At 40.1% G+C, this 26256-nt stretch overlaps 1 protein-coding gene across 1 annotated transcript; it reads left to right on the top strand.

Annotated features, from left to right (window-relative positions):
* The first annotated feature begins 246 nt into the window (after positions 1-246).
* On the top strand, positions 247-26256 carry LOC134798548 (SKI family transcriptional corepressor 2). The gene is made up of 9 exons (XM_063770929.1): positions 247-391; positions 970-1195; positions 1824-1965; positions 2395-2649; positions 2985-3151; positions 3625-3745; positions 3860-4034; positions 25099-25228; positions 26124-26256. Exons 1-9 carry the CDS (start codon positions 302-304, stop codon positions 26189-26191), a joined length of 1374 nt encoding a protein of 457 aa, XP_063626999.1. The 5' UTR covers positions 247-301; the 3' UTR covers positions 26192-26256.

Raw genomic sequence — 26256 nt, 5'->3', positions numbered from 1 at the left:
CTTCAAATACCTAACATCATAATCGTCAATTCATCATATGTGTCTTCTTTTTCCTGTCTTCTGGCTTAAGGATGACTCACGTTAGACCGGGCCGTGTCCGTGCCGGAGCTTCCGACGCTTACTTTTCTATGAAAGGTGACAGGGTGATCACTTGATGCTTTCCATAGAAAATGAAGCGCCGGAAGCTCCAGCCCGGACACGGCCCGGTCTAACGTGAGTCATCCTGTTGGCAAAACCTGCTTGTTAATTTTGTGAATAATTAGGAAAACTAGAGTATTTTAATTTGATGTTTTTTTAAAGGATGGAGGCAACAAATCTGGCATTGTCTCCGCGGGAGACGCTCAAGCCACGCGACCACAAGGCCATGCAGCTCAACAGCAAACCCAACCAAGTAAGCTTCTTACAAGCGACACAGTCTCATGCAACGTGAGATATCCGAAAAGTCCAACTCCTGAGAGCCTAGCCAAGATAACATTCATTGATAGAAAACGCCAATCGAAACTTAAACAATATATGGAAACGTTTCGTAGCTCTTGTCATGCCGATGCATTTTTTCTTTGTTTTTGGCGTTTGTCGATGTACCATTGCCCACACGGTTTACTGTCCATCGGTGGACCTTATTACAAAAGGCATAAGATCCATTGATAGACAGTTAACAGTGTTGCTGTTTGTACGATTGCCATCTTGGCTCGGCTGGCTATGTGACACAATATACCTAGTTTGTTCTTTTCTGCAGATAAGCAATATATACCTATATAATATAGGTACCTACTTGAGAGGACATCAATATAATACAAGATAAAAGTTCAAGATCAACATTGTCGTTTGTATGAATTTAACACAAAACATTCTTCTCACGTACGAAAGTCTAAAACTTCGACTTGGCAAATCCAACTCGCTAAAATCAACCAGGAGTAAAACAAAAACGAAGCGACTTTAACGTCCGACTGTATAAAGCCTTCTTTCTAGGTGTCAACGGTGCTTCTATACGGGGTCCCGATCGTGGCGCTGGTGATCGAGGGTGTGGAGCGGCTCTGCCTGGCCCAGATCTCCAACACGCTCCTCAAGCAGTTCTCCTACAACGAGATCCATAACCGGCGGGTAGCGCTAGGGATTACTTGCGTGCAGTGCACGCCAGTCCAGCTGGAGATACTACGTCGGGCTGGCGCCATGCCCGTGTCCTCGCGGCGCTGTGGTCAGTGACAGTTTTATGTAGATTGGCACAGGTCTGGCACTCTTGTTGTATGAGACACACTATCTCGTACCTCATCCTTGAGCCCAAGCGTGCAGAGTGAGTAAACGCACGAGCACGGCGACCACCAAGGCGAGCGGTGCGGCGTACACCTAAAACAAATTTGCAGATTAAGTTACAAGTAAGTAAGGTGACCCTCCTTCTCAGGAACCTAAGATGCGTCTATATCTCTCTTGCTTGTACAGCGGTTTTTATATCGTTGATCATCTTTTTTCCGCCATTAGAATTGATGTTCGACAATACGTGAAGAACGTGCGACTCTAATACGGATTACAATCACGTATAGCATGTACTACATTACGTGCAGCTAATTAGATTCCGAAATGCATGTACAGTGATATCATCATAGGCCTTTTAGTCTATTGCAGACTATACAAACAGCGTCAGGCAGGGCGACAACGTTTTTCATGGCTGTATAAGCCAATACGGGAGCGGCAACCACGACCGCAAAAGAGGCAGGTGTAGTGTGTAGACTGTACAGATATATACTTATTCCGCGTGTTATTTTGTCATACCTATGCTAAATTTTACCTAATTAACAATGTTATGCTACGATTTATTTTATCCGTAGGTATGATTACGCGGCGAGAGGCAGAGAGGTTGTGCAAGTCGTTCCTAGGCGACAACGCTCCGCCGCGACTCCCTGACGACTTCGCCTTCGCCGTTCACCATGAGTGCGCCTGGGGCTGCCGAGGCGCCTTTTTACCTGCTAGGTATTCACAAGATATTCCTCATTACATTGTTTTGTTCTTGCGCTAACGTCCATCATTACTTGATAGTGTACACAATTTCCTTCTCCAAATGTCCGACGACAGGTTTCTACTGCCCTTCCTCTTCAGTTGTCACATAACGTACAAAAACAACTTCTTGTATTTATAACGTTTCTCTGTGCACAGGAGCGCTGCGACTGTGTCTCGCCTGCGAGATAGACTTAGGTACCCCGTCTTTTTCTAACTGTAATAATTTGAAAGGGATAGGTATTCTATCTCGCGGGCTAGATACTGTCGTGGCGCACCTGTGCTAAGCCTACAGTCATAATTTCTGAATATCCATTATTTTTGGATTTGTAGCGTCCTTACGGCGTGCGGTCTTGTACGACGAACAACACAAAATACGTACGTGAATATCAAATTCCGTGGCAGGTACAATTCATCTCGCGCAAAATGCATCAAGTGCGCATACTGCGGCCTGTTCTTCTCCCCCAATAAGTTCATCTTCCACTCTCACCGCGTGGGCCCCGGCGACAAGTACGTGCAGCCCGACGCGGCGAACTTCAACTCGTGGCGCCGCCACATGAAGCTGAGCGGGTCGCCGCCCGACGAGGTCGTGCATGCTTGGGAGGACGTCAAAGCCATGTTTAATGGCGGGACGAGGAAGAGGATGCTGTCCGCTGCTAGGTAAATAAGAAATTTTAGTACCTTTCGGTAGTATGCTTGAATTGTTGACGGTCAATTGTTTTTAAATTTTTTGTCCAATATGTTATTTCGAGTAGTGTGTTCTCGCGCTCACAGGCGACTGAATCTTGATGACTCCAACAACGTCTCCAACGACTGTTTCAAAAGACGTTTGCTAACGGAGAGAAAAATTGCATTGCAACGCGATTTCCGATTTTCGGTTTAGTCCACTTCTGTTACATTTACCTAATTTCAAACTCGGTGTTCTATGTCAGATTGAGGAATATGCTTAATTCTCAGCAAATCTCAGCAAAAAGTTCAGCTTTAATGTGCCACAGACGAGTGTCGATCCGCAGGCCGGAGGCGGAGGCGGGCGAAGCGAAGCGCGCGGCGGCGAGTCCACCGGCGCACGCGCCCGTGCCACGGTTGGCAGACTACGTGTGGGGTGCGCGGCTGCCGTTGCCTTACGCTCTACCCTGGCTCAAGCCAACGTTGTGGTCGCCAGGTATGTGTAACGAGTGTAGGTGCCAACGCATCGTCTGTTGTTCAAGAGTCGTACCGTACATGGTTATGGGGTAAAGTTGTCATCTAAGCTTCTTAATTCTTTAAGGAGGCGGACTAGACGTACGCGGCTGGCGGCGCGGCGAGAGGCAAATCAAGGCCGCTTTGGCCGAGCGCAATGTATGCATGGCCTTGATTTACCGCTCGCCGCGACGCCGGTCGCACATGTCCAGTCTCCGGCCTCATGCTTACAGCAATCATAACATAAAAGTATTATAGACCGACCGCTTAAATGAGTACCGCGCAGGCGAGGACTCATTTAAGCGGTTGGTCTATAGGTACTTACCTAGTTCCAGATCTGAGGTAGAATTATTTGATGTTCTATGGAAAACCTTTAAAATTCCGTTTTCTTTTACCTATCTTTTTGTTATGTGCATGACAACGATCAGTAATTAACGTTAACATTTGATTGCGCAGGAGCATTGACAGCATTAAGCAGCGTGGGGTCACTTGAGGAGCCGCGCGCGTTCCGGCCCGTGCGGCGCGAGTCACCACCGTCACCCGGCATGTCTTCAAGGTCACCGTTGTCACCGAACAGGTATACATTTTGTTGAGTACCTAGCAGGTACAGCGTTAGTGTAAACTGTGTGAATCTTTGAAGAAATCACAAGCATTTTACTATTGTAAATTTATGTCCATAACTTTTACCCAGATCGCCTCTAGCGTCACCAGCGCGAGCTCGCTCCCCGCGATCACCTCACCGCTCTCCGCACCGCTCACCGCACCGCTCGCCCCACCGCTCACCGCACCGCTCGCCGCGTAGCAGCGAACGCGACAGCGATGAAAGCGTGGACATCGAGACCACCGAGGAAGACAAGCGAGATGTGGTAAGTTTCTGTCTACAATCAATCTTCAGAACCAGTTGAATGGGGTTGGCCGGTCGAAGCATTTAGCAGATGGCGCCAGAATAGCTTGCCCTGTCAATCCCTAAAATTGTGTCAATTTTTTGTTTTTTTAATTATATTTTATATCCAGCGGGCTCAGCACGGTTCCATTTTTATCGACTATCACTATGCGCGTCCCTTTCGCACTTACATACTTGTTAGAACGTGACAGGCATGGTGACAAGGGATAAAAACGCGACCGATCTAAGCCGCCTGGCAAACATTTGACAGCTGCCAACCTTATTTAAAGAGTAAACTCCATAGAAACTTATTCTTTTGATGGCGCTAGGAAAACAGGCAGGAAATCTAGCAGTTAAGTAGTAGATTTAAGTGAACACGGTTAAATACTGTGTAAATACTTAGGCACTCAATAATTACATGGGTTATATATATTATCATGTACCCGCGACCTCAAATTACAACCCCATATATATAATAAACCGCATTAACCCAACATAAAAGAATCTCAATCACTCCAAACTTCTTTCCAAAAGCTCTCTCAACTTACGTAAACGTTTCTCAAAGATGCAATTTAATAGCCAAGTATTGAGCTTAAAGCTCCATCCAGCCAGCTATTCGGGGGCAACCGAGCCAGACCGATCCAATTTAAAAAGTTCGGAGCGTTCGCAATCACCTCGCGCTGTAATCGCGTTATTAGGTTTTTTATTGCGGTACCATTGATTGAGAGATGCAGTTGGAAATGAGGGACTGGATTGTGGTGTACATGGTTGGAAGTTGTTTATCAGTGATATATAAATTGCTGGTGAATTTTATAATTTACTAGCGACCCGCCCCCGCTTTGCACGGGTTAACAAATTATACACAAACCTTCCTCAAGAATCACTCTATCGATAGGTGAAAACCGCATGTTTCCAGTAGTTTTTGCATCCGTTCAGTAGTTTTTGAGTTTATCGCGAACATACAAACACACAAACAGACTGACGCGGCGGGGGACTTTGTTTTATAAGGTGTAGTGATTAAGGATGGTCGATATTGTGTAAAATACATATATTAGGTACCTAAGCATATGCTAGCTACCCACGGACCGTGAGCTCGATTCTGTATTTAATTTATTGTTCGGATATGATCCGTCAGCTGTCAACAGTGACATTTCTAGACCCCGAGGTGACCAGTGACTTATCTACGCACGGACTGCGTCATTGACCCCCTACGCAGCGCTCACTTCTTCTGCTCCTTAGCCTAAAAACCTTCAGAGTTCGTGCGAAAAATATACCTATCTCTGTAGTTAACACACTATGTCTGCAGAGCGCTAAAGGAAGTACCATAAATGAGTACGTTATATCACTTATATCAGATGTCATCAAATTCTGATTTAGGTACCTACCTATAAAATTCTACAGAATTATTAGTCTGTGCGGAAAGAGAAGAGACGTGGAATGTATGGGGCCCAAAACATTCCACGACTCTTCTCTTTCCGAACAGACTCTAACGGCTCGATTCGGAAAATGAATTAGGTTTCTACTAGACTTCAACAAGTTACGATACGGGTAATTTAATTTTAAAGATATTTGTAAGATAGATATGTCAAATTTGACGTTTCCGCGATTCTGGAGGTCCTCTTGAACGATTTCGACAAGTTATGACTTAGATATCTAAGTCACATCTAGTCGATATCTAATGTAGATCTAGTTGATCTCTAAATCGTCTCAAGATCTTGTGATTATCTCGAAATCCGACCCTGTAATAATAAAATAGGCCTGTAACTGAAAGTTCATGACTAAGTTGCCATGCCGCTACGCCTCTACGAACGTAGCAACACGTAGATGTCCAGCAGCGTAGCACCCTTAACGGCGCAATTCGGGAAATGAATTAGAGATTCAATAGATATGAAATAGTAAAGATATGTGACGTTCCACGGCAAAAGGTACCTTATGGCGGCTGGCGCTTACGTCTTATAGCGCATATAATAGCGTAAGCGCCAGCCGCCATAAGGTCTAATTCATTTCCCGAATCGCGCCGTAAGTATGTTGTACTTACAACACTTTTATAACTTAGCTAGAGTTAGGCCAAGAAAAGTCTGCAGCGATTTTGATAGCCCACGCAGTGCAAGTGTTATTTTAAACGTCAAACTTCTATGTAATTATGAAGTATCGAAAACGATAATCTTGACAATGGTTTATTTATTTTCATGGTCACGCAACCATTTCAAAAGCAGAGAAGTCTAGATCATTTCCATAAAACAAAGTTCAGCTACGGCATTCCCATTCAGAATCAGACTCACGTACATTTTTTCCAATCCGAATGACCAAACTTAGGTAATTAATGCATTGATTAATTCAATTCGGCTGGCAACACAGTCATTTGTGTTCGCGCCGCGTCCGGGAATTCCCCGAGCGAAACAAAATGGCCGCCGGCTTTGCACGTCGTAAACTGAGTAATTACTGGAGTTCATTTCGGTTTTAAATAAGAGAGAAAATGTTTAATTTAGTTCCCGATTCCAATTAATTGGGGATCGGGAGTTTTTGCGACCGAATTCCTTGTTTACCTGACGCTATTGACGGAGTATTAAGTAAGGACGGTCGATGGGGATTATTCCCGGCCTTGAGTCTGAAAGGAATTATTTTTTTAATTGGCGCGGATTTGGCTCGTGTACCTGTTTGTGTACGCTTCTTTACGTCTGCTGTTTGAATGCTTGAGAATTATTTCGGCAATTACTTTTCGGTCACGGGATTATTTCTTTATAGCATAGACCAGGGGTCTCCAAACTTTTTTACCTGAGGGCCATATTGCGCCTCAGAATTTTCGCGCGGGCCTCCGTCGGCGCCGAGTGGGGGTGGGTGTATCTGGGGTTGCTGCTGTTAGGGCTGAACACCTGGAGCCTGGCTCCCGCGGGCCGGATTGGACCGCTGTCGGCGGGCCGGATTGGAAGGCTTCGCGGGCCGCATTTGGCCCGCGGGCCGGGGTTTGGAGAGCCCTGGCATAGACGATGAAATGTCTTTGGACTCAAACAAAGTTACAGTTCTAGGAAATCAAAACATGGTCCGATTGTCTGCTGTTTAGAACTGTGGAAACAGTTCCAGATTGCTCATGGTAGATGTTTTATGAGTTTGTCATCCAAAGCGGCATACGAAGTTGTAAACTCTAATTGATAATAAATATGTTATTATAGGTCCCATCTAACTAATAATGGACATTACCTTTTTATGGCGCGATACGACAATGCCCGGGCGCATGGTCTTAAAACAAGTTCAAAAATTGACAATTTGTAAGTGTAATTGTACAATTTGTACCAAGAACGATTGGTATACAATTTATACCAATCGTTCTGTTCAAACCATCCGACTATTTATACTACATATAAATAGTCGGATGGTTTCAAAATTAATTTAAGTACAGCCGATTTGTGCGGCTCATGGCATGGCAACGAGATATAATCGATATTACCTATGTGTCAATGAGTTAGTTACCAGTGGGAGGAGCGCTAATGAACACCTCGTAATTAACGCGCGCGGAGAGCCCTCCGCCTAATCCCTTCAAAGGGCGGGTACTGGAGCGTTTGCACCACTTTTACTGCCAAATAAAGGTATAATAAATACTCATTTAGGGCAAATACCTGATAAAGTTACGTTTAATTTAGTGGGATTTCTACTCACTATTAAATCAAATTTCTTTGGCGAAAATAATGATCAAGTTGTATTTTATTGCTAAGTAGGTTTGGGTTAAACAGTCGTTAGGCACGTCGGGCGATATTGCGCGCCAAGCGTCACTTGCACCATTCCACTAACCCGGGGTTAACCGGTTAAACCTGGAGTTACCATGGTTACTAGTACAATTTGACAGTGGGCTAACAGTATAACCGCTTAACCCCGGGTTAGTGGGATGGTGCAAGTGGGCCTTAGGGTGGCATTCCATCTGTCCAATATATTGGTCCAATCTCATTGCGTCTCACTCTTTCATTAAACAAAATTGAGACAAAATACACATTTGACAAAGAAATTGGACAGGTGGAATACCACCCTTACGTACGATGTCGCCAGACATGTCGAGTGTAGTCTGTCAACGTCGCGCCACATCATCCGACGTCGCTGGCGACACGTGTCGTGAGACATTTGAGGCCTCGATCCCTGGGTCATATGTATATATTTTTGGAACGTTGGCTTGTGAAGATGTTTGTAAACTCGACAGTGCGTTTATTTTAATAAATCCAGCAATATCTCGGGCTAAAGCCACGCAAGTAACCCGATGTTTCAATTTAGAAGATTGAGTATAGCCTCGCCTCAGTTTGAACAGCGCGCGTGCAGGGCTGCCGCTTGTTGATCCACCACTATTCAGAATTAACACCGACGACAACCCTAATCCGTAACTACTCCAAGTCTCCGATTACGTTTGCGTTCATCTGTTTAAAAGTATTTGTATAAAATGAATGAAATAGGTAAACAAGGTGTTCGTTTCGTAGGCATGGTGAATGCACTTATGACGGTAGATAGTATAAATGGATACAGCTGTAGTGAATACTAGTTCGTTTTGTACTGAAACTGACTGAAGTGGCATTACAAATACGAACATTTCCGAGAAAATAAGATGGGAAAGGATTACTGACTACACTACTTCGTTGCGCGAAATTACCTTGAAAACTGTACTATAGGGATTTTTCTTAAAATTTGATAGCACAAAGCGTTTAAAAGCGCAATATTAAGATGAACTAATTAACATGTAGCCGCCCAGAAGCCTACATTTATTATAAAGATAAGGATAAGTAAAGGTATAAAAAAATGTTGTAAAAAAAAAAGCGAGATCTCCTCTGGAAATATAGATTGCAACCAGACATAAACAATAAAAATAACTTTCAACGCTACTCCCGTCGTTTGAAGAACATCCCCAAGTAGCACACATAGCTCTATAACTACTCACTTTTAGTTCTATCTAACGCTCTGTGCGTATTAAGACACTTATAAGAGCACACTCGTGGTCCTACAGCTGTATAATAGATCTCAGTGATATTTATATAGCTTAGGGCTGATTAAAAGCTGCATTACGGCTCTGAAAACTACCATTAACACGCAAAGAGTGATATAAAGGTATATTTGCTACGACCCTATACAGCTTTAAGGGTTATCAAATGCTTTAACCGTTATAAGGTCTGTTTAGTGGATAAAATTATGCCATGTGCTGTATAAGGAGGTAATTGTGGACTTTTATTACGTTGACTTATTAAGGGAGCACAAGTGAACTATTATGAAGCTAATAGACGTATAATGGAACACATGTGGCACATAATACAGCTTGTCGCTTAACATGTTTACCACTAAGCAGCTTTTATTACACTGACTTTTAAGGGAGCACGAGTGAACTAATATGAAGCCAATAGACGTATAATGGAACACATGTGGCACATAATACAGCTTGTCGCTTAACATGTTTACCACTAAGCATCTTTTATTACACTGAATTTTAAGGGAGCACGAGTGAACTAATATGAAGCCAATAGACGTATAATGGAACACATGTGGCGCATAATACAGCTTATAGCTGAACATGTTTACCGCTAAGCAGCTTTTATTATTCTGACTTTTTGAGGAAGCACGAATGAACTATTATGAAGCCAATAGACATATAATGGAACACATGGGACGCATAATACAGCTTATCGCTGAACATGTTTACCGCTAAAGCAGCTTTTATTTCGCTGACTTATTATAAGGGAGAACGAGTGAACTATTATGAAACCAATAGACGTATAATCGAACACATGTGGCGCATAATACGGCTTAGCGCTGAACATGTTTACCGCTAAGCAGCCTATTATACTACCATTGGGACTGTCTGCATAGCGGCTGTTAAAACATTCATAAGATGCCTTATAACTGTTTAGAGGTTCACTAGTGTATCGAAATAACGACTTGGATTTTATAGTGGTTCACTTAAGTATCTTTATCAGATATATAACAGTCGTATGCTGCATATAAGAATTTTAACGGTTCACGTTGCTTTTTAACATTGACCGCCATTTTATTGTATATAACCTACAAAATTGAAATTGCTTTTCCAACTTTTAAGGGTAACAATAAGGTTTTGTGCCTGAGTTCTTAACCTAAATCATTAGTTTAGTACTTCCTATAACGTATTATTAACTTTTTATCTCATAATTCTGTCCAAACCACTGAAATAGTTTTTACACATAGCTTACTTATATCATTAATTTAAATAAATACTGATTATTTTCGTGGCGCACTGAAATTTTCTTAGATAATGTATATATATAATGTCAATAAACTTGCATTCCCAAACATCTTTCTCGCATTAATATATAAAAGATCATGTACAAACATTTAACTAAACACTTTAACAAAATGACTTATGGTGTCGTTGCGCTTAACGTTTTTGCTTCAATATAAATATATTCACCTCTGCGTTCGTCGTCACTATACTAAATATAATAGCTGATTTTTAAGGCAGAGGTGTAAACGTATGTTATTAATTATCTTTTATTCAGCCCAACGTCAATCTTTCCCGGTATTAGGGCGCACATGTGACATATTAGCTGAATAAAGGGTAACTGGTGGTCTCTTACCCAGCCAATATACACCTCTTATAACTCCTGTTACCCCTTATAATTCCGTTAAATTGCTGCTACAATGCTCTTAAGTAGCTATGTGAACTTAAGGCTGCCTAATTTGTGCCCATTTAAGAGTTATAAAAGCTGAAAAGACGCTTATACAGCTCTTATGCAGCTTTTATATTCCAGCTTCAAGCGTATTCGTACTTCATTATGCGGCTGCTATACAGCTAATCTGTGCTACTTGGGTCATATTGTTAACACAAAAATCGCAAAACGACCATTACATAAATAATTCTGCAAATAAATCAAAAGCAACCTGGCACATTATCAACAACTCTAAAACGAGACGCCCAAAAAAGACTATCGAAAAGATAAAAGTTGACGGCAAAGTTATCACAAATCCGAAAGATCTAGCTGAAGCGTTTAATAGTAATTTTATCAAGCAAACATCTTTGAATAGTAATAATAACACTAGTAATAAATATAATGACATTTAATTCAATTAATTCAATATTCATGGCACCAACAACATGCGATGACATCCGTATAATTATAGAGTCATTAAAAAATACACATAGTACAGGAATCGATGGACTAACAACCAAGGTCATTAAAAGAGCAAAGCATATTATTTCGAAACCTTTGACTTTCATAATAAACTTATGCATTGAAAAGGGAGTATTTCCAGACCGGCTGAAAACATCTATCATTAAACCCCTCTATAAGAAAGGTGATAAACTGGATATGAATAATTATCGACCGATAGCGTTATTACCAATATTTTCAAAAGTTTTTGAAAAAGTTATTTATAATAATATTAGCTCGTACTTTGAAAAGAATGACTTATTTGCCAAAGAACAGAAAGGGTTTCGTGAAAACAAATCAATAAATATGGCTATATATAAATTACTACAGACAATCATGGCAAAAGTAGACAAAGTAATACACCTATGCGCAGTATACGTGGATATGACGAAGGCTTTTGACTTCGTCGACCATGAATTATTGTTAAATAAGCTATACAGATATGGTATACGTGGTAACACCCACGATTTGATTAAACCCTATGTAAGAAATCGGAAACAAATTACTCAAGTGAACAGGATATGCTTAGACAGTAAAACTGAATTCACGTTCTCATCTGATATACAAGAAATAATACGCGGGGTACCACAGGGTAGCGTTTTAGGTCCCTTACTGTTCAACGTATATATTAATGACCTCTCACTTGCCGTTGAATATCCTATGATACTCTTTGCTGATGACAGCACAGTAATTATCTCAGGAGAAGATTCAGATTTAGAGACATACCAATTGAACATTAATAGAACGCTTGAACGAATAATTGAATGGATGGACAAAAACAATTTAAAAATTAATTTATCTAAAACAAAAATAATGAAGTTTAGGCAGAGAGTTAATAAGACAAGTGATCTAAATATTAATTATAAGAATACACAGATTGACGAAACTGAAATGACACGCTTCTTAGGATTACATTTAGACAGTAAATTGACATGGAAAAATGAAATCGATATAGTATGTAGTAAACTAGACCAATACTCCTACGCTTTATATAACTTAAGGAAAGTAGCTAATCAGGCAACTGTGCTTACAGCGTATCACGCATATGTAACGTCCACTTTACGGTATGGAGTTATATTCTGGGGAAACTCCACAGATAGAGAAAGAGCATTCAGATCACAAAAGAAATGTCTTAGAGCGGCATGTTATGAAAAATCTTTAGAGTCTTGTAAACCACTGTACACAAAACATCAAATACTAACTTTGCCTTGCCTTTTCATCTATGAATTAGTTATACACGTGAAACTAAACATAGGTCAATTTACAAAACGTAATAGCATTAGACATCAAGGAGAAATATACGCAAAACCATTCAAAACGGCCTTACTTTCCAAAAGGCAAAGTTACTTTCCCCGATGGCATACCACCATCAAGTCGTCAAGGATTGTAGAGTCCTAATAGCAGAGCCGCTCTTGCATATCTTTAATTTATGCCTAGATAAAAGTGTTTATCCGGAACGTTGGAAGACGACCCGAGTGACACCCGTACCTAAAGGAGGCTCCGGAACAGATGTAAGTGGATTCCGGCCTGTGGCGGTTCTGTCGACATTTGCCAAGGTCTTCGAATCCGCTATGCACGCCGCCATATTCCCTCAAGTAAGCACAAGATTAAGTGAAGCGCAACATGGGTTCCGGTCGGGCCGCAGCACAGAGAGTAATCTCTTGTGCTTTATGAATTACGCGACGCCAGAGCTGGACCAACCAGGTGGACAAGTTGATATCGCATACCTTGATTTTAAAAAGGCGTTCGATACTGTTGACAACGACGTTCTACTGCTTAAACTGGCCGCCATCGGTTTTACTCCCCGACTTCTTAAATTCTTTGCAAATTATTTTAGAGACCGAAACCAATATGTTGACTATAAAGGCTTTATTTCAAACAGTTATCGCACACTTTCAGGAGTCAGTCAGGGCAGCAACTTGGGGCCATTGGGGTTTACTATTATGATCAACGATCTTCCAGACGTAGTACTGCAGGCTAATTGTCTATTATTTGCTGATGACATTAAACTCTTCCTAAAAATAAGTAATTCGGCTGATTGTAACAAATTACAAAATGACATACAGAGAGTAGTTAACTGGAGCAATAAAAATAAATTGTATTTCAATTTGTCCAAATGCAGTGTCATGACATGCAGTAGGGCGATCTCTCCTCTGCATTATGATTATAACGTAGGGGGGCAACTGGCTACCCGAGTATCATCCGTCCGAGACCTAGGAGTACTCGTTGAACCTGACTTGTCATTTAGGACTCACGTTATAGGCATTTGTAAGAAAGCCTACAGAAACTTAGGGTTCATATTGCGTCAGACCAAGAATTTCCGTAACACCACAGCAGTAAAGACTCTATACAACGCCCTAGTTAGGAGTAGATTGGAAAGTGGCGCACTTATATGGAATCCATACGAAAATAAATATATTATGCTAATTGAAAAAATACAGAATAAATTTCTTAGACACCTATATCTCAAAAACTATGGGGTATATCCATTTTACCCGTTGATGTACCCAGCACTTTTTGTCCTAGGTATGGTTGGGTACATCAAGTTAGAGGTGAGAAGAAATCTAGCACTGGCCACATACGTTTTTAAAGTATTAAGGGGGATAATTCACAACCCGGAAGTACTTGGTTCACTGGGACTGTTGGTGCCTCGAGGGCCTCGACGGCGTGCGCCGCGCCTGTTTGCGCGCCCGACTGTACGCACTAATTTACTTGCCAAAGCGCCCATTGTCAGGGCAATAGTAATATTGAACGAAGTCTCCGCCAAAATAGATATATTTAACTGCACTCTGAGGGAATTCACAAAGATAACAAGCTGGAAATTATGCTATCAGCCAAATATTTAGTTATAGTCCGTTTCACTGTAATAATATTTTTAAGTGGGTTGTAAACTGTTAATTATTTATTTTTGTCTAAATTGTAATAATTATTTTTGTGTAATATTTTTAAATGTGTTGTTACCTGTAAATTATTTATTTTTGTCTTCCTTTATGTAATACATATCGCGCATTGGATTACTCTGTAAAGTGGTATTGTATACTTGATTATTAAATAAAAAAAAAAAAAAAAAAAAAGTGTATTCGGAATGGCACCTAAATTATATAATAACCTCCCAAAACTCATCTTAAACTGTAATAATCTACAACATTTTAAGAAAATTTTGCATGACTTTTTATCAAAAAAAGCCTACTACTCCATTCAAGAGTACCTCTGTGACAAATTTTCACATTATCGCCGTAATTAATATTAGATATGAAACCGCTTCTGTTAAATTATAAATTTGTAAATAATATTGTAATTTGCATTTGCATGACTTATGTTTTAAGTAGTAGTAAGTAGTTATAAGTGTGACTGTTTGTACGCCTTTTGGCAAGACCCTGGTGATTCTATATTAAATCATGTTCCAACATTGTATATACCCATGTTCTACAGACAATAAACGAATTATGAATTATGAAAAGACCTCCCATTCCATATTATTTTGAAAACCTTTTAATTATTTCACCAAACAAAATTGCATTTGTTTTAGCATGTTTTCATAAGTATGTATGCCTGTAGGAAAGTGTGTGCGGAAAGAGAAGACTCGTGGAATGTAAGGGAGCCCATACATTATACGACTCTTCTCTTTCCGCACAGACTGTAGTTTACATTAAAGCCGACCACTGACTAACAGGCCGCCGGACGATATCGGCCTGTCAGTTGTTCTGAGCTGTCAAATTTTTGTTCTAACTGACAGGCCAATACCGTCCGGCGGACTGTTAATCAGAGATTGATTTTACATTAATAGAGTGATTCCTCTAAATAACACTAACTACTAACTTTGTTCTTAAGTTAGCAACGTAGCATGCCTATCTAGTACAAAGGTTTTTTAAAGCTACACTACACCTAAGCTGTATAGAGGGCTAAAGCACTAAACAATTAGGTAAGTGCACGGTAAGCCGCTTGCCGGATCCGATTTCGGTGTAATCAGCCGATTCAGTTTTGAGCCTCAGGCTGGAGAGACATTCGACCTTTGAAAATACATATGATGTTGATTTGATATACCTATCTCTCAATCTCGTTCACAACGATATATAAGGGCGAGCGAGGTGCACTGATGGTAATGTCAAATTAATATAAAATGAAAGTCCGAATTGAGCCAAGTCGTAAATTTATTTAATAAATTGTAGTTTAGGTTTAGGGGTGTTTTATTTTTAATAATTTAAGATACTATAATTAAGTTACGTTTCGTTTATAAGTTTTTATACAATATTTATATTTATTTGTTCCTTAATGTTTCAATAAACGCTTTCCACTACATAAATTGATAATATCCTACATCGTCATGTCATGAGTAACATTTAAGACGTGCACGCCGTTCTTGTTACTCAATGCTCAGTTTATCTGCTTTTTACACCGTTTACTTGCTGTTTTTATTAAAAACGTACGTAACTAGGTACCTACCATGGCCAACCTGTGGACTTCCATAAAAAACCGTAACACCTAGGTTGTTAAATCTTAATTGTTTTAATTTTATTGTATTACTCACAGTGCATCTCATTACAGTATATTAAAAATCCTTTAAAAAACAAATGTAAAATGAGAGCTTGGTCCAATATTAAGAATATATATGCGTCGTTGTTAACTTCGCCGGTAAAAGAATTGAGATGAGAGATGGGTGTCAAGTTCTAGATCACTTGGGATGTAATTAATGTTCAGGATTTGACTTCTCACAGAACAGTCCTTATTGTTAAACTGAAACGCCGTTAGATGCACTGATACGATAAGAAAAATAAATTAACGAAATAAGGCATCTCACACCCGTAACGTTATGTACCTACACCCATTGAAGCATTTCCCTGGAATCCGGTGTGTAGTCTGTAGGCGGGTCACGTCGCCGGCGAATAGGTTGTGCGACGATTCAATTGCGCACTTGATGTCGGTATAAATCACTGCGGTGAACGTGAGAGGGCTTATTTACCCGGGACAGATTTAGGGCCACGTGAAATCTCTAGTTACGTTTGTTGAGGCTTATCTAATAATAGGTATACAGTCAAGGGCATTATATTTACGTGATAAAGGGATAAAATAATCTACACGCCACATAACAGTATTGAGGTTAAATTCGTGTTTATATGTTTCTGTACCTCGAAATCAGTCGTGATCTATATTGAAATTTTGAGTTTTATTAGTACCTGACCTGACGGCAGTAGTTCTTCGTAACAAGAATCTAAAGCAGGCCACTGACGAGCCTTCCAAATGGATGCCGTTACAATGGATTCATCCAAATGGACGGCATCCTAATATTAAACATTGTACGTTTTTGACATTCACGGACCGATTTTGGATTGCAGCCACGCTATTTGGACTGTTGGAAGGCTCGTCAGTGGCCTGTGGCCACCTTATCGATTTTGATGAAATTTGCTATATGGGGGTTTTCGGGGGCGATAAATCGATCTAGCTAGGTCTTATATCTGGGAAAACGCGCATTGAATTTTTATATGTTTTCCGAGCAAAGCTCGGTCTCCCAGATATTGTGATTAATGTGTCGTAAAAATAGGATATATCTAGAACCTTGGGAAAATTGTTTGTCTTACAAAAAATATTTGATTTCACCTCTATCTTTGCAACATACAGAAAGACTTATGTTTAATTATTATACCTAATCCTTACATATTAAACCCCTGTAATAGTTGTAATAAATAAAGTTTTCATTCTCTGGGAACATCTTGAAGTGAGCAATTCGTTGAGACCCAACCTATTAGTTACGTGACTTGGCTGCAGAAAGAGATAGACAGATTGAATTGGGAGATAGATACAATGGAGTGTTTCAACTAAAAACTGAAAAATGCGTAGGTAGGTAACGTATAACGTTAAATGTTAAGATTGCAAATCAACGTTATTTTATTAACAATCACGGTATCACATCAAGTATCAAAAATCAATTCGTAATTAATGAATCATAATGAATAACGACAGTTTGATTTACATATTACACCTTTAAAAAAAAGGGATAAAATCATGAGTATGAAATAGGCTTATAGTCTTGGTCTGAAGCATTTTATGCACATAACAACATCGAAAAATCGACAAACATTCAGCCTTTGCATCGAGCGATAGAGAATTAAAGACATTTCGTATTTCGATTTTCGCGGTAGAACCACCGAGGCTATTCCTCATAAAGTTACTGTTATAGTAAAGACGTGCCTATAATAATCACCACCATTATATGTAGGTATTAGCCCTTATGGCATGTCCCTAGCATAGGTCTACGTGCTACAAACACCGCAACGTCTAATAGATTTAGACAAGCAATTCCCATGTAAATGTACGCGGTCTCGCGGGACTCGCTCCGCCGGGACTACGTTAGGGTTGACAAAACTCCTGGCAGTTAATTAATTTTGACTCCGCAGAGCCTTATATTATTATTATTGGGGTGTGTGGGCCTTTGAGTGCCACTTCGACCAAGCTGTGATCTATTGTGACGGCCCTTTAAAGTTCACTACTAATGCCCGTTGAATCCAGGAAATTCCAGATTCTTTGGGCCGTAATGCTCTGTACCTCATAGGGTTCCAGTATGTGTCGCCCTAGGTAGGTACTTCTTTTGGACATTAGTGGTCCGCAGGAACAGAGAATGTGCATAGCAGTCTCCTCTGACTCCTGGCAGAACCTGCATGTCGCATCTTGTTTTTTCCCTATTTGGAACATGTGTTTGTTCAACTTGCAGTGTCCAATCGAAATTCGAGCCTGATATAGTTAAACCAAGAAAAGTCTGCAGAGATTTTGACAGCACATTGCAGGTGTAATTTTAATCATCAAAATTCCATGAAATTATGACGTATAAATAACACTGGCACTGCGTGTGCTGTCAAAATCTCTGCAGACTATTCTTGGTCTAACTCTATTACGTAATCACAATTATTGATCTAAAGAAGAGATAAAAAAATAACCGACGACCGGTCTGGCCTAGTGGGTAGTGACCCTGCCTGCGAAGCCGATGGTTCCGGGTTCGAATCCTGGTAAGGGCATTTATTTGTATGATGATACAGATATTTGTTCCTGAGTCATGGTTGTTTACTATGTATTTAAGTATTTATATATTATATATATCGTTGTCTGAGTACCCACAACACAAGCCTTCTTGAGCTTACCGTGGGGCTTAGTCAATTTGCGTAAAAAATGTCCTATAATATTTATTTATTTTATTTATTAAAAAAAAAAAATAACCGCGTGAGACTTTTAACTCGCAACTCCGCTCCGATATATCCGGCCGCCGTCGCTCTACCAAACGAGCTACCGAGACTTATCCGTCTTCGGTGAATATTGGAGATAAATGATTTATTAAGCACGGGAAAGTGGAAATTAGAAATAAAAGCTTATGAAATTACAATATTTAACGTTAATCGTATCTTTAAATTATACTGAAGCAACCCACACAGGCATACCTACCTAACCGTATCAGCGACCAATATTTTTTATTAATTATAAAAGTCATAATATTGTTACATTGTTACTAAAAAAAAAGAATACATTATAGTCCTCCCGTGGCCAAAGTTTATTTCTTCAATTCATTCAAATTTCTTTTGTACTTAAAATCTCAATATAACTGTAGCCACTTTCAATTAATACCATTTTAATAAAAAATAATTGTGTTTGTCCATAATTAAATAAATGACATTTGGTAACCCTACCGAGCACGGGACGCAGCGGCCCGCAGTTAATTACACGGTCGGCGCAGACGCGATGATTTGGTTATTAATAGCGTTCGATTAGGGTGACCTATTATGCGCTTTGTGTCAGGACAAGCGCGACATGCTGCTATGATTAACGCGGGATAACGATAACGTTAATGTTTATTGTACTCGTTGTAGAATCCATCGTAACGTTAGTTTAAAATTAATAATACCTTAATAGGTTTTACTTCAGGAACTAGAGCAACTAACACGTTGTTACAACAAATAGGCCATAAATTATTGATTTTTTTTAGTTGCTGAGTAAAACAAGGTTCTTATGTACACCATAAATACTTATACAATTAGGTACGTAATAAAATGTGGGTGAAAAGTTGCAAATATGATTATACAATCATATTTACAACTTTTTGCTTTTTACAGCTACCTTTATTTTACATCCTGAAACAAGTATGTGATGTCATTACAGAATTAGGCAGAGCGTTATATTATAACCCGACAAATAAGGCTTTAGTGACGGTCGGCACTCGTTAAAATATTTCACTGCGCCCGGTCGCCACCTGTCACGGCAACTTGCTTTTTTTGCCGCTGGCTCTCGGACTAGTACTTGATATACAATAGCTGAGAGCCCTGTATTGTATAAACATTATGTAACTTTGTTTGAAACCTCGATGGTTTAGATTAGAACCTCTGAGTTTTAATAAATTTTACTCTCTGTATGTCAGAAGTCTGTTACAAAATGTGGTCTTCAAACATCAATTGATGCATTAAGGTAATAATTTCCGGGGTGAGGGCCTGGAGATTTGTATTACAGGTTTACACCTAGTTCAGACAGACTCCAGTCCCTTCACAAAGGATAGAAATCTAAGTTGTATTTAAAAGTTAATACCTATTCGTAAATATATCCTTTGTGAGGTGAAAACAAATACATTTTATTATTTAAAAAAAAAAGGAAACGGTTGATGATGATGATGATGACTCTCTGCAAAATGCATTTTACGCTGGTATAAACATCCACGCTACACAGTAGAATTTTCTCAATTAATTACCTAACTACTCCTAAATTACGCCTGTAGCGGCAGCACTTACAGACGTGGCCGCGTAGCATTCATTTCCCAGTATGTAGCGAAAATGCTTTGTAGAGGCGTAAAACGTATTTTTATGACTTATTTTAATTTACAAATGAATGCTTAGGTACCTTTACCTACACATCAAGTTAAATGAAATAATTACAAATATATCTATCTAATCTAATACCTTAATTTAAACGAGCAATTCTTGTTTATTTATATGTATATATTCCGGGGATCTCGGAAACGGCTCTAACGAATTCGATGAAATTTGGTATATGGGGGTTTTCTGGGGCGAAAAAACAATCTACCTAGTTCTTATCTCTGTTTTTATGTGTTTTCCGAGCAAAGCTCGATCTCCCAGATATTTACAATTTAAACCGTTTGTAAAATTTGACTTAGATATAATTATACGACATTTTGGTAACATGACAAACATTTGTAATCGGAAGTAGGTTAAAAGCAAACAAAACCCAAGCCCAAATTACACAAATAGTCCTTCATAAATAAAAACACTACACCAAATTACTGTTGTTAAACAAATTTGTTTTATTAAAACAAAACTCCATTAGGGCGTTGTCCATTGTTCAATAATTCAGCGTCTTCGGAAAAAGTAATAATCAAATTATTCCAGCGGACATTAGTGACGGTGGCGATGGTATCGGGCCTTAGGAAATTAAATGTCACTTGCGTTCTTTGTTTATGGAAATATACGGGAATTCGATTGATAAAAGTAACCACCCATACGGCTCCGCCACGACGGCGGCGATTGTTAATTCCGTACAATACATAAATATATTGCGCCTTGATTTGGTTTAACGCAGCGTACTACGTAGGCGAACAACACGCGAACGCGAAGCGAAGCGATGCGGCACGGGGTGAATCAATCCTTTGATACCTATAGAAGTGCCCTACGTGGGCGATCTCGATCGCGGCGCGGCCCGCCGCGCCGCGCCGCGTCGCGTTCGCGAGTTGTTCGCTTACGTAAAGCCCCCTCCAGACTATGCGCGTGAATCGCGGGCGAAGCCGCGAACGCGAGTGTGGAGTCGATTTTCGCAGACAGCGAAATCGACTCCACACCCGCGTTCGCGGCTTCGCCCGCGATTCACGCGGATAGTCTGGAGGGGGCTTAAGACGTAAGCGAACCAGCGTAAACCTTTGTTCATTATGTTACCAAACAAACTTGCTTACGTTATAGGTACCTTGTTATTATTTTCAGCACACGTTTATAAGGGATTGATGATTAATAGTGTAAATGACAAACAAATCGGATTGTATCTAGCGACTCCCTATGGTTTGATTAAAAAGGTCCGCTACCCCGCGGCCAAATGCCGCGGTGGCATTTGCTTTTTTATTTACCTCATTTGGGAGATGACATTTGCGATGGTTTTATGGAGTCGTGTGCGGAACATTAATTCTGTATGGCTGTTATACGGAAAAGTTTCAGTAGATTCTTTATAAGTTTTTCACATGACAGTTAGGTGAGGCCCCTCAGGCTTAGGGTTAAGGCGGAAACAGTCGCTCAGTCGTCCAAATGTTGCCTCTTTCGTGTTGAAATTAGGTTGAGCCTTGAGCCACTGTACCCGGCCCTTTTCTACCGAGCTACTGTTCCCTCCTTGACCCTACTTATTTTACTATAGGTACCTTCCAATTTAACTTACTACCTACTTAAGAATCTGAAGGTTAATTGACAACTCTTTTTGTTCTATTTGTACCACAACCGTGGCGGCTTTAGTGATTCCTAGCATTCAAATGGTTAAAGTTGCATAGAAGTAAAGTATCTAAGTAGGTACTTAAAAAAAACACTGTTTGGGTACTTAGGGTGAATTAAATTTGTCTTTAAATACCTACGTCTTTCGCGTTTCACGTTTTTTGTCGTTTTTAGTGTTTGTTACTAACAAGTTAACAACTATGAAGTCTGTTTTTCGAAATAAAGATACGTATTTTATTATTATTTTTATTTATTTATTCACGGCCTTCATATTCACTTTATATAGGTAAAATACAAACACTAAGTAAGTACCCGTAGCTCGTATTAGCCACGGTTTCGCCGTATGGAACGCGTAGTCGCTACGAACAGTGTACCCGACAGTCGGGTTCTTGGCCCTGAATGTGTTAAAGTGTGGCAGCAAATTTTTTTAGTTTTTTTTTCTTTCCCGTTAATGTATACGTATTTACGTATATAGGTAGTTATATTATGTATGAAAAATGTACGAATTTCTATCACAATTTTTCTTCACTTTTGGGAACAGAAAACACTACAGTACGGCCCATCGCCCATCAGTGTAAGCACAGGCTTTAAAGTTCAAATGAAACATTGAAGCCCACAATAATTAAGCTGCATTGAGTACCGTGCCAGTAATCGCACTTGTATAACGGTTATACAGCGACACGGCATAATTGTGCCGAATGCCTGAATTCTTTATGAGCATCGCGTTCGGTGACACGGTGACTGGAAATCAGGACTATTACGATATCCATTTTATCGTGAAGTTTCATTATCATTAGTTTTTCGAGGTCACTGTGACGTGCGTGGGGTGGAGAAAATTTAAATACATTAATTTTAAAGTATTTAAATATTTGTTATACATATATGGTTTTGAATTAGTTTTGATACGACCTTAATGATCAGACTGAGACATGACTGGCGCGAATCTCATGCACGACTTTCACTTCATCCGTATGCACAAATCGGCGTTAGCAATTTGCAAAGCTTTCATATATATATATATATATGTATATGTAGGTACATGGTGGCTAAAACATTTACCCTCCCATAGAAAATGGACCAGCCAAAATGTATAAAACCGCCAATATTTTTACGCAATTTCAGGGTTCTTCCCATAGTAAAAGTGGCTCAGTATAATCCCAAAACCTCCCTGGCCTGGCAACGGGAATGCAGTTATATTTTAGCCATCCTTTATAAATAAAATATCAAGTATTTTCGAGTGGCCTGTTTTTAAATATGACAATTTCAATGAAAGATGAGTGGTGTGGCGTGCGATGCGATAGCGAATCGGTCAACAATCATAATAACACCGAGCTTTGTTCACGGCACTGGCTGTTTAAAAATGCATACCGGTGGTCCTCAAACTGTATTATCTTTTAGCCGCCCTAGATATCAAAACTTGCCATGACAAATGCAATTTTGAATTGTCAAAATAAAGATTCATAATAATCATAATACGGAAGAGAGACTTTTTATAGCTCTTTAAGGGGCCCACAGATTACCAGTTCGCCGGACGATATCAGCCTGTCAGTTGTTCGGAGCTGTACTGACAGGCTGATATGGTCCGGCGAACTGGTAATCTGTGGGCCCATTTAGATGGGTAACACCATATAAGTAAATGTTGACTTAGTAAGGTATCTACCAACTATATAGTGATAGGTACCACGATTGGGCCTATGACGTGACATTCGAGCCAATTAGGTACCTTGTGTAATTCGTATGCCAATACGTGAAATGTTTATGAGAGCAAGTGCTTAAAGTTCGAATCGGGCAGATAGACTTAAGAAATTATTTTTTCACCTCAGCAGCTCGAACAAGGGTACTTTGCTTCTTAAAAACAGTGAGCAAAATGCGATTTTGCTCACTGAGTCATTTTGTCTCACTCAGTGAGCAAAATCGCATTTTGCTCACTGAGTGTGTCTCAGTCAGTGAGCAAAATGCGATTTTGCTCACTGAGTGAGACAAAATTACATTCAAGTTACCTTTATAGTGAAATGTCATTTCAACATGCGGGGTCTAATACAAGTTCGATATACTGGGGTTCTATTATCTCTGTCCCTCTAGGTATGTTCTCACTGCTTAGGGTGAAAAATTTTGTGTACTACACGAGATCAAAGTTATTTACATCTCGTGCGCTTTTGAATCCCTTACTACGCTCAAGATTCTAAATTAGATTCACTCGCTACGCTCGTGAATCTATTATAGAATCTTTCGCTTGCACGGGACTCAAAATAAGCACTCGAAGAAATATCAAGCTTTGATCTCTTGTTGTACAAATAACTATAATTTAATTGTTGCTGTTGTTCAACATAATAAATATCTTTTTGTTTGTTTTGCTTTTATCGTCGTTGTATTCTTGTATGTGTGTGGCAATAAATAAATATTATTATTCTTCTTAACTGAATACGCGGTATGCGTAGACATACATGGTAATTAAGTAGGTATGTAAAATTTGCTGTTCTCACTTGTAACATTCAAATTGCAAGAGCTTGAAGATGTAGTCATATATACGTAGTCGTATACCTAAACGCCCACTTAGTACGTAGGTACCTGTTCCTAATTTATTAATCAATATATACACGAGTTAAAAATAGGTAGTCCTATAGGTACGTGGTCAGGTTACAGCCAAAAAATATATATTCACGAGCAACAACAACACTTTCCCTTAATAAAAAAAAAACTAAAATCAGATTAACGTCCACAGTTTGAGCGCCGCTGCAAATCGGTAATCTATTGCATTAGGGTTAGTTATCCGGTATTATTTAAGTAATTGCCGTACCGTGCATCAGATAGCACTCACGTGTCGGCCCCGTGCCGTGCTCGTGCAGTCCGTAAACACCTTTATCTGTCGTTACGACTATCGAGAATTATGCTGGATTTAATAGCGCGCCAATTAATAGGGAATTACAATAAGACCTTGGATTAAGTAGTAATTGAGAACCGGAAAACCTCCCAACTATAGTCCAATACTGCAACTATGTCCACAAGTTCAAAAGGAAATTAAGTATCAATACCAATGTTTCTTCCGAGTTTTTCTTCCATTTATAAACATACCTTGCCTTAGAACTACAAAAAATACAGTAAAAGACACATCTGAACGAAAAAAAAATTAATTTTGGACCATTAGTTGGGAGCTTAGGACTATAGTTGGGAGGTTTTACGGAACTTAAAATATTGAAAGTTGAATTTTTACAAGGCTTGTGCTGACAGCTACCCTACTCTACCCTAGTACCGCAGAGAGGCTGCGATCCTCGCTCTGGGTCGTATCTGGTCCAGTAGAGGTCTCCAGTGCAGCTTAGAGGGAAAATATAGCGGGAATAATCGGGACCTTTGAGCCGGGTGCGGTTCATTTACTTTACTATTATCAATTATTTAACCGATGTATTTTCTTTTTGTAACGTCAGAACCTAACCTACTGTATTTATTGTTACAGAGTTGCCCATGGCCATGCCGAGTGCGAGAGGATTGGGGAGCCCTGGTGCCCAAGGTCGAACGCGAGGAGGAACCTGAGCCCTGGCGCTTGCCTGACCTCCGTCCGCCCGCCCACTACTTGCCCCCTCCAGGTACCATTCAAGCTTCAAATCGGCCAAGATGAAAAAACACACAACCTAGAGTAACTTGTGGTAGTCACAACCTCATGACCCTCAGACATGACAATTCGATATAGAAGAGTATCGGGAGCGGCCCAAATGTGGCCAAAGGTTGAACGCGAACCCTTAACATAGGTGGCTCGACCTCCACCAGCCAATGTTGGGGTGCTAGTTAGTGCTTCTTGGCATTTTCCGCAAATCGACAACCAATGTGCCTATTTTGCATGAAACGAGGAGCGCTACTCTAACCCCAGCTCCTCCATGAAGCCTAGCAATGTTTTCAGGTTGCTAACTGCCTCTTTTAGTGAGCTCGGGGTGTCTCCGCACTATAGAAATGTGTGTTGTCACCTTTCAGGCACTAAGCGAAACAATGGCAGTTGTATCATGTGATTTTAAGGAATTAGGGGTGCTAGTACCAGCAGGCGTAGGTATTATGGTCATGTTTATCGTGCATAAGATTATATGCATTAAATATTATACTCTCCTTTATAATGTGTCTTCCTGATACCGCGTTTAATTGTGTGGTGAGTGCATGAATCTAGTAGGTATATAACTGGATCTGACATGAAAGGTGGGGGGAACTGACCGAACAGGGTAGTTTTATATATCTTTCAGTAGGAGTAGCAGCGAAAGAGCTATTATTGTTTGTCCTTGTCACACAGTCTCACGTTTTATTTGTTCCCCACTGTAAATTTAGTATGGGTTTTGGTGGGCACACGGTGGGCAACAAATAAATTCGACCAATCATAGTGTCGCATTGCGTATGCTTTATCCCTCACTGAGGCACGCGTATACCACTTCTATAGGATCCTACCTTCTATGGGTGAGTGGCAATTTCGTCTTAATTACCTGTGTCGTGTGTTGACAGAGCGAGACGCGTGCGCAGCGTGTGTGGCGCCCCTTCCGCTGCTTCCGCCCGCGCCGGCGCCACACTAGCGCCACCGCATCTGAGCACGAAGCAATATCAAACTTTATTTAAGCACTTAGAAAGGACGGTCAAC

Source organism: Cydia splendana, chromosome 17 (assembly GCF_910591565.1).
Source record: "Cydia splendana chromosome 17, ilCydSple1.2, whole genome shotgun sequence".
Classification (NCBI taxonomy): domain Eukaryota; kingdom Metazoa; phylum Arthropoda; class Insecta; order Lepidoptera; family Tortricidae; genus Cydia; species Cydia splendana.
This window is presented reverse-complemented; position numbering and strand designations above follow the sequence as displayed.

What these genes read in the sequence shown, in the direction of transcription:
- LOC134798548 (XM_063770929.1), top strand. Translation starts at nt 302, where the DNA reads ATGGAGGCAACAAATCTGGCATTGTCTCCGCGGGAGACGCTCAAGCCA. An exon ending in GCCAACGTTGTGGTCGCCAG is followed by an intron (nt 3,152 to 3,624) that starts GTATGTGTAACG and finishes TTGATTGCGCAG; the next exon opens with GAGCATTGACAGCATTAAGC. An exon ending in CCACTACTTGCCCCCTCCAG is followed by an intron (nt 25,229 to 26,123) that starts GTACCATTCAAG and finishes GTGTGTTGACAG; the next exon opens with AGCGAGACGCGTGCGCAGCG.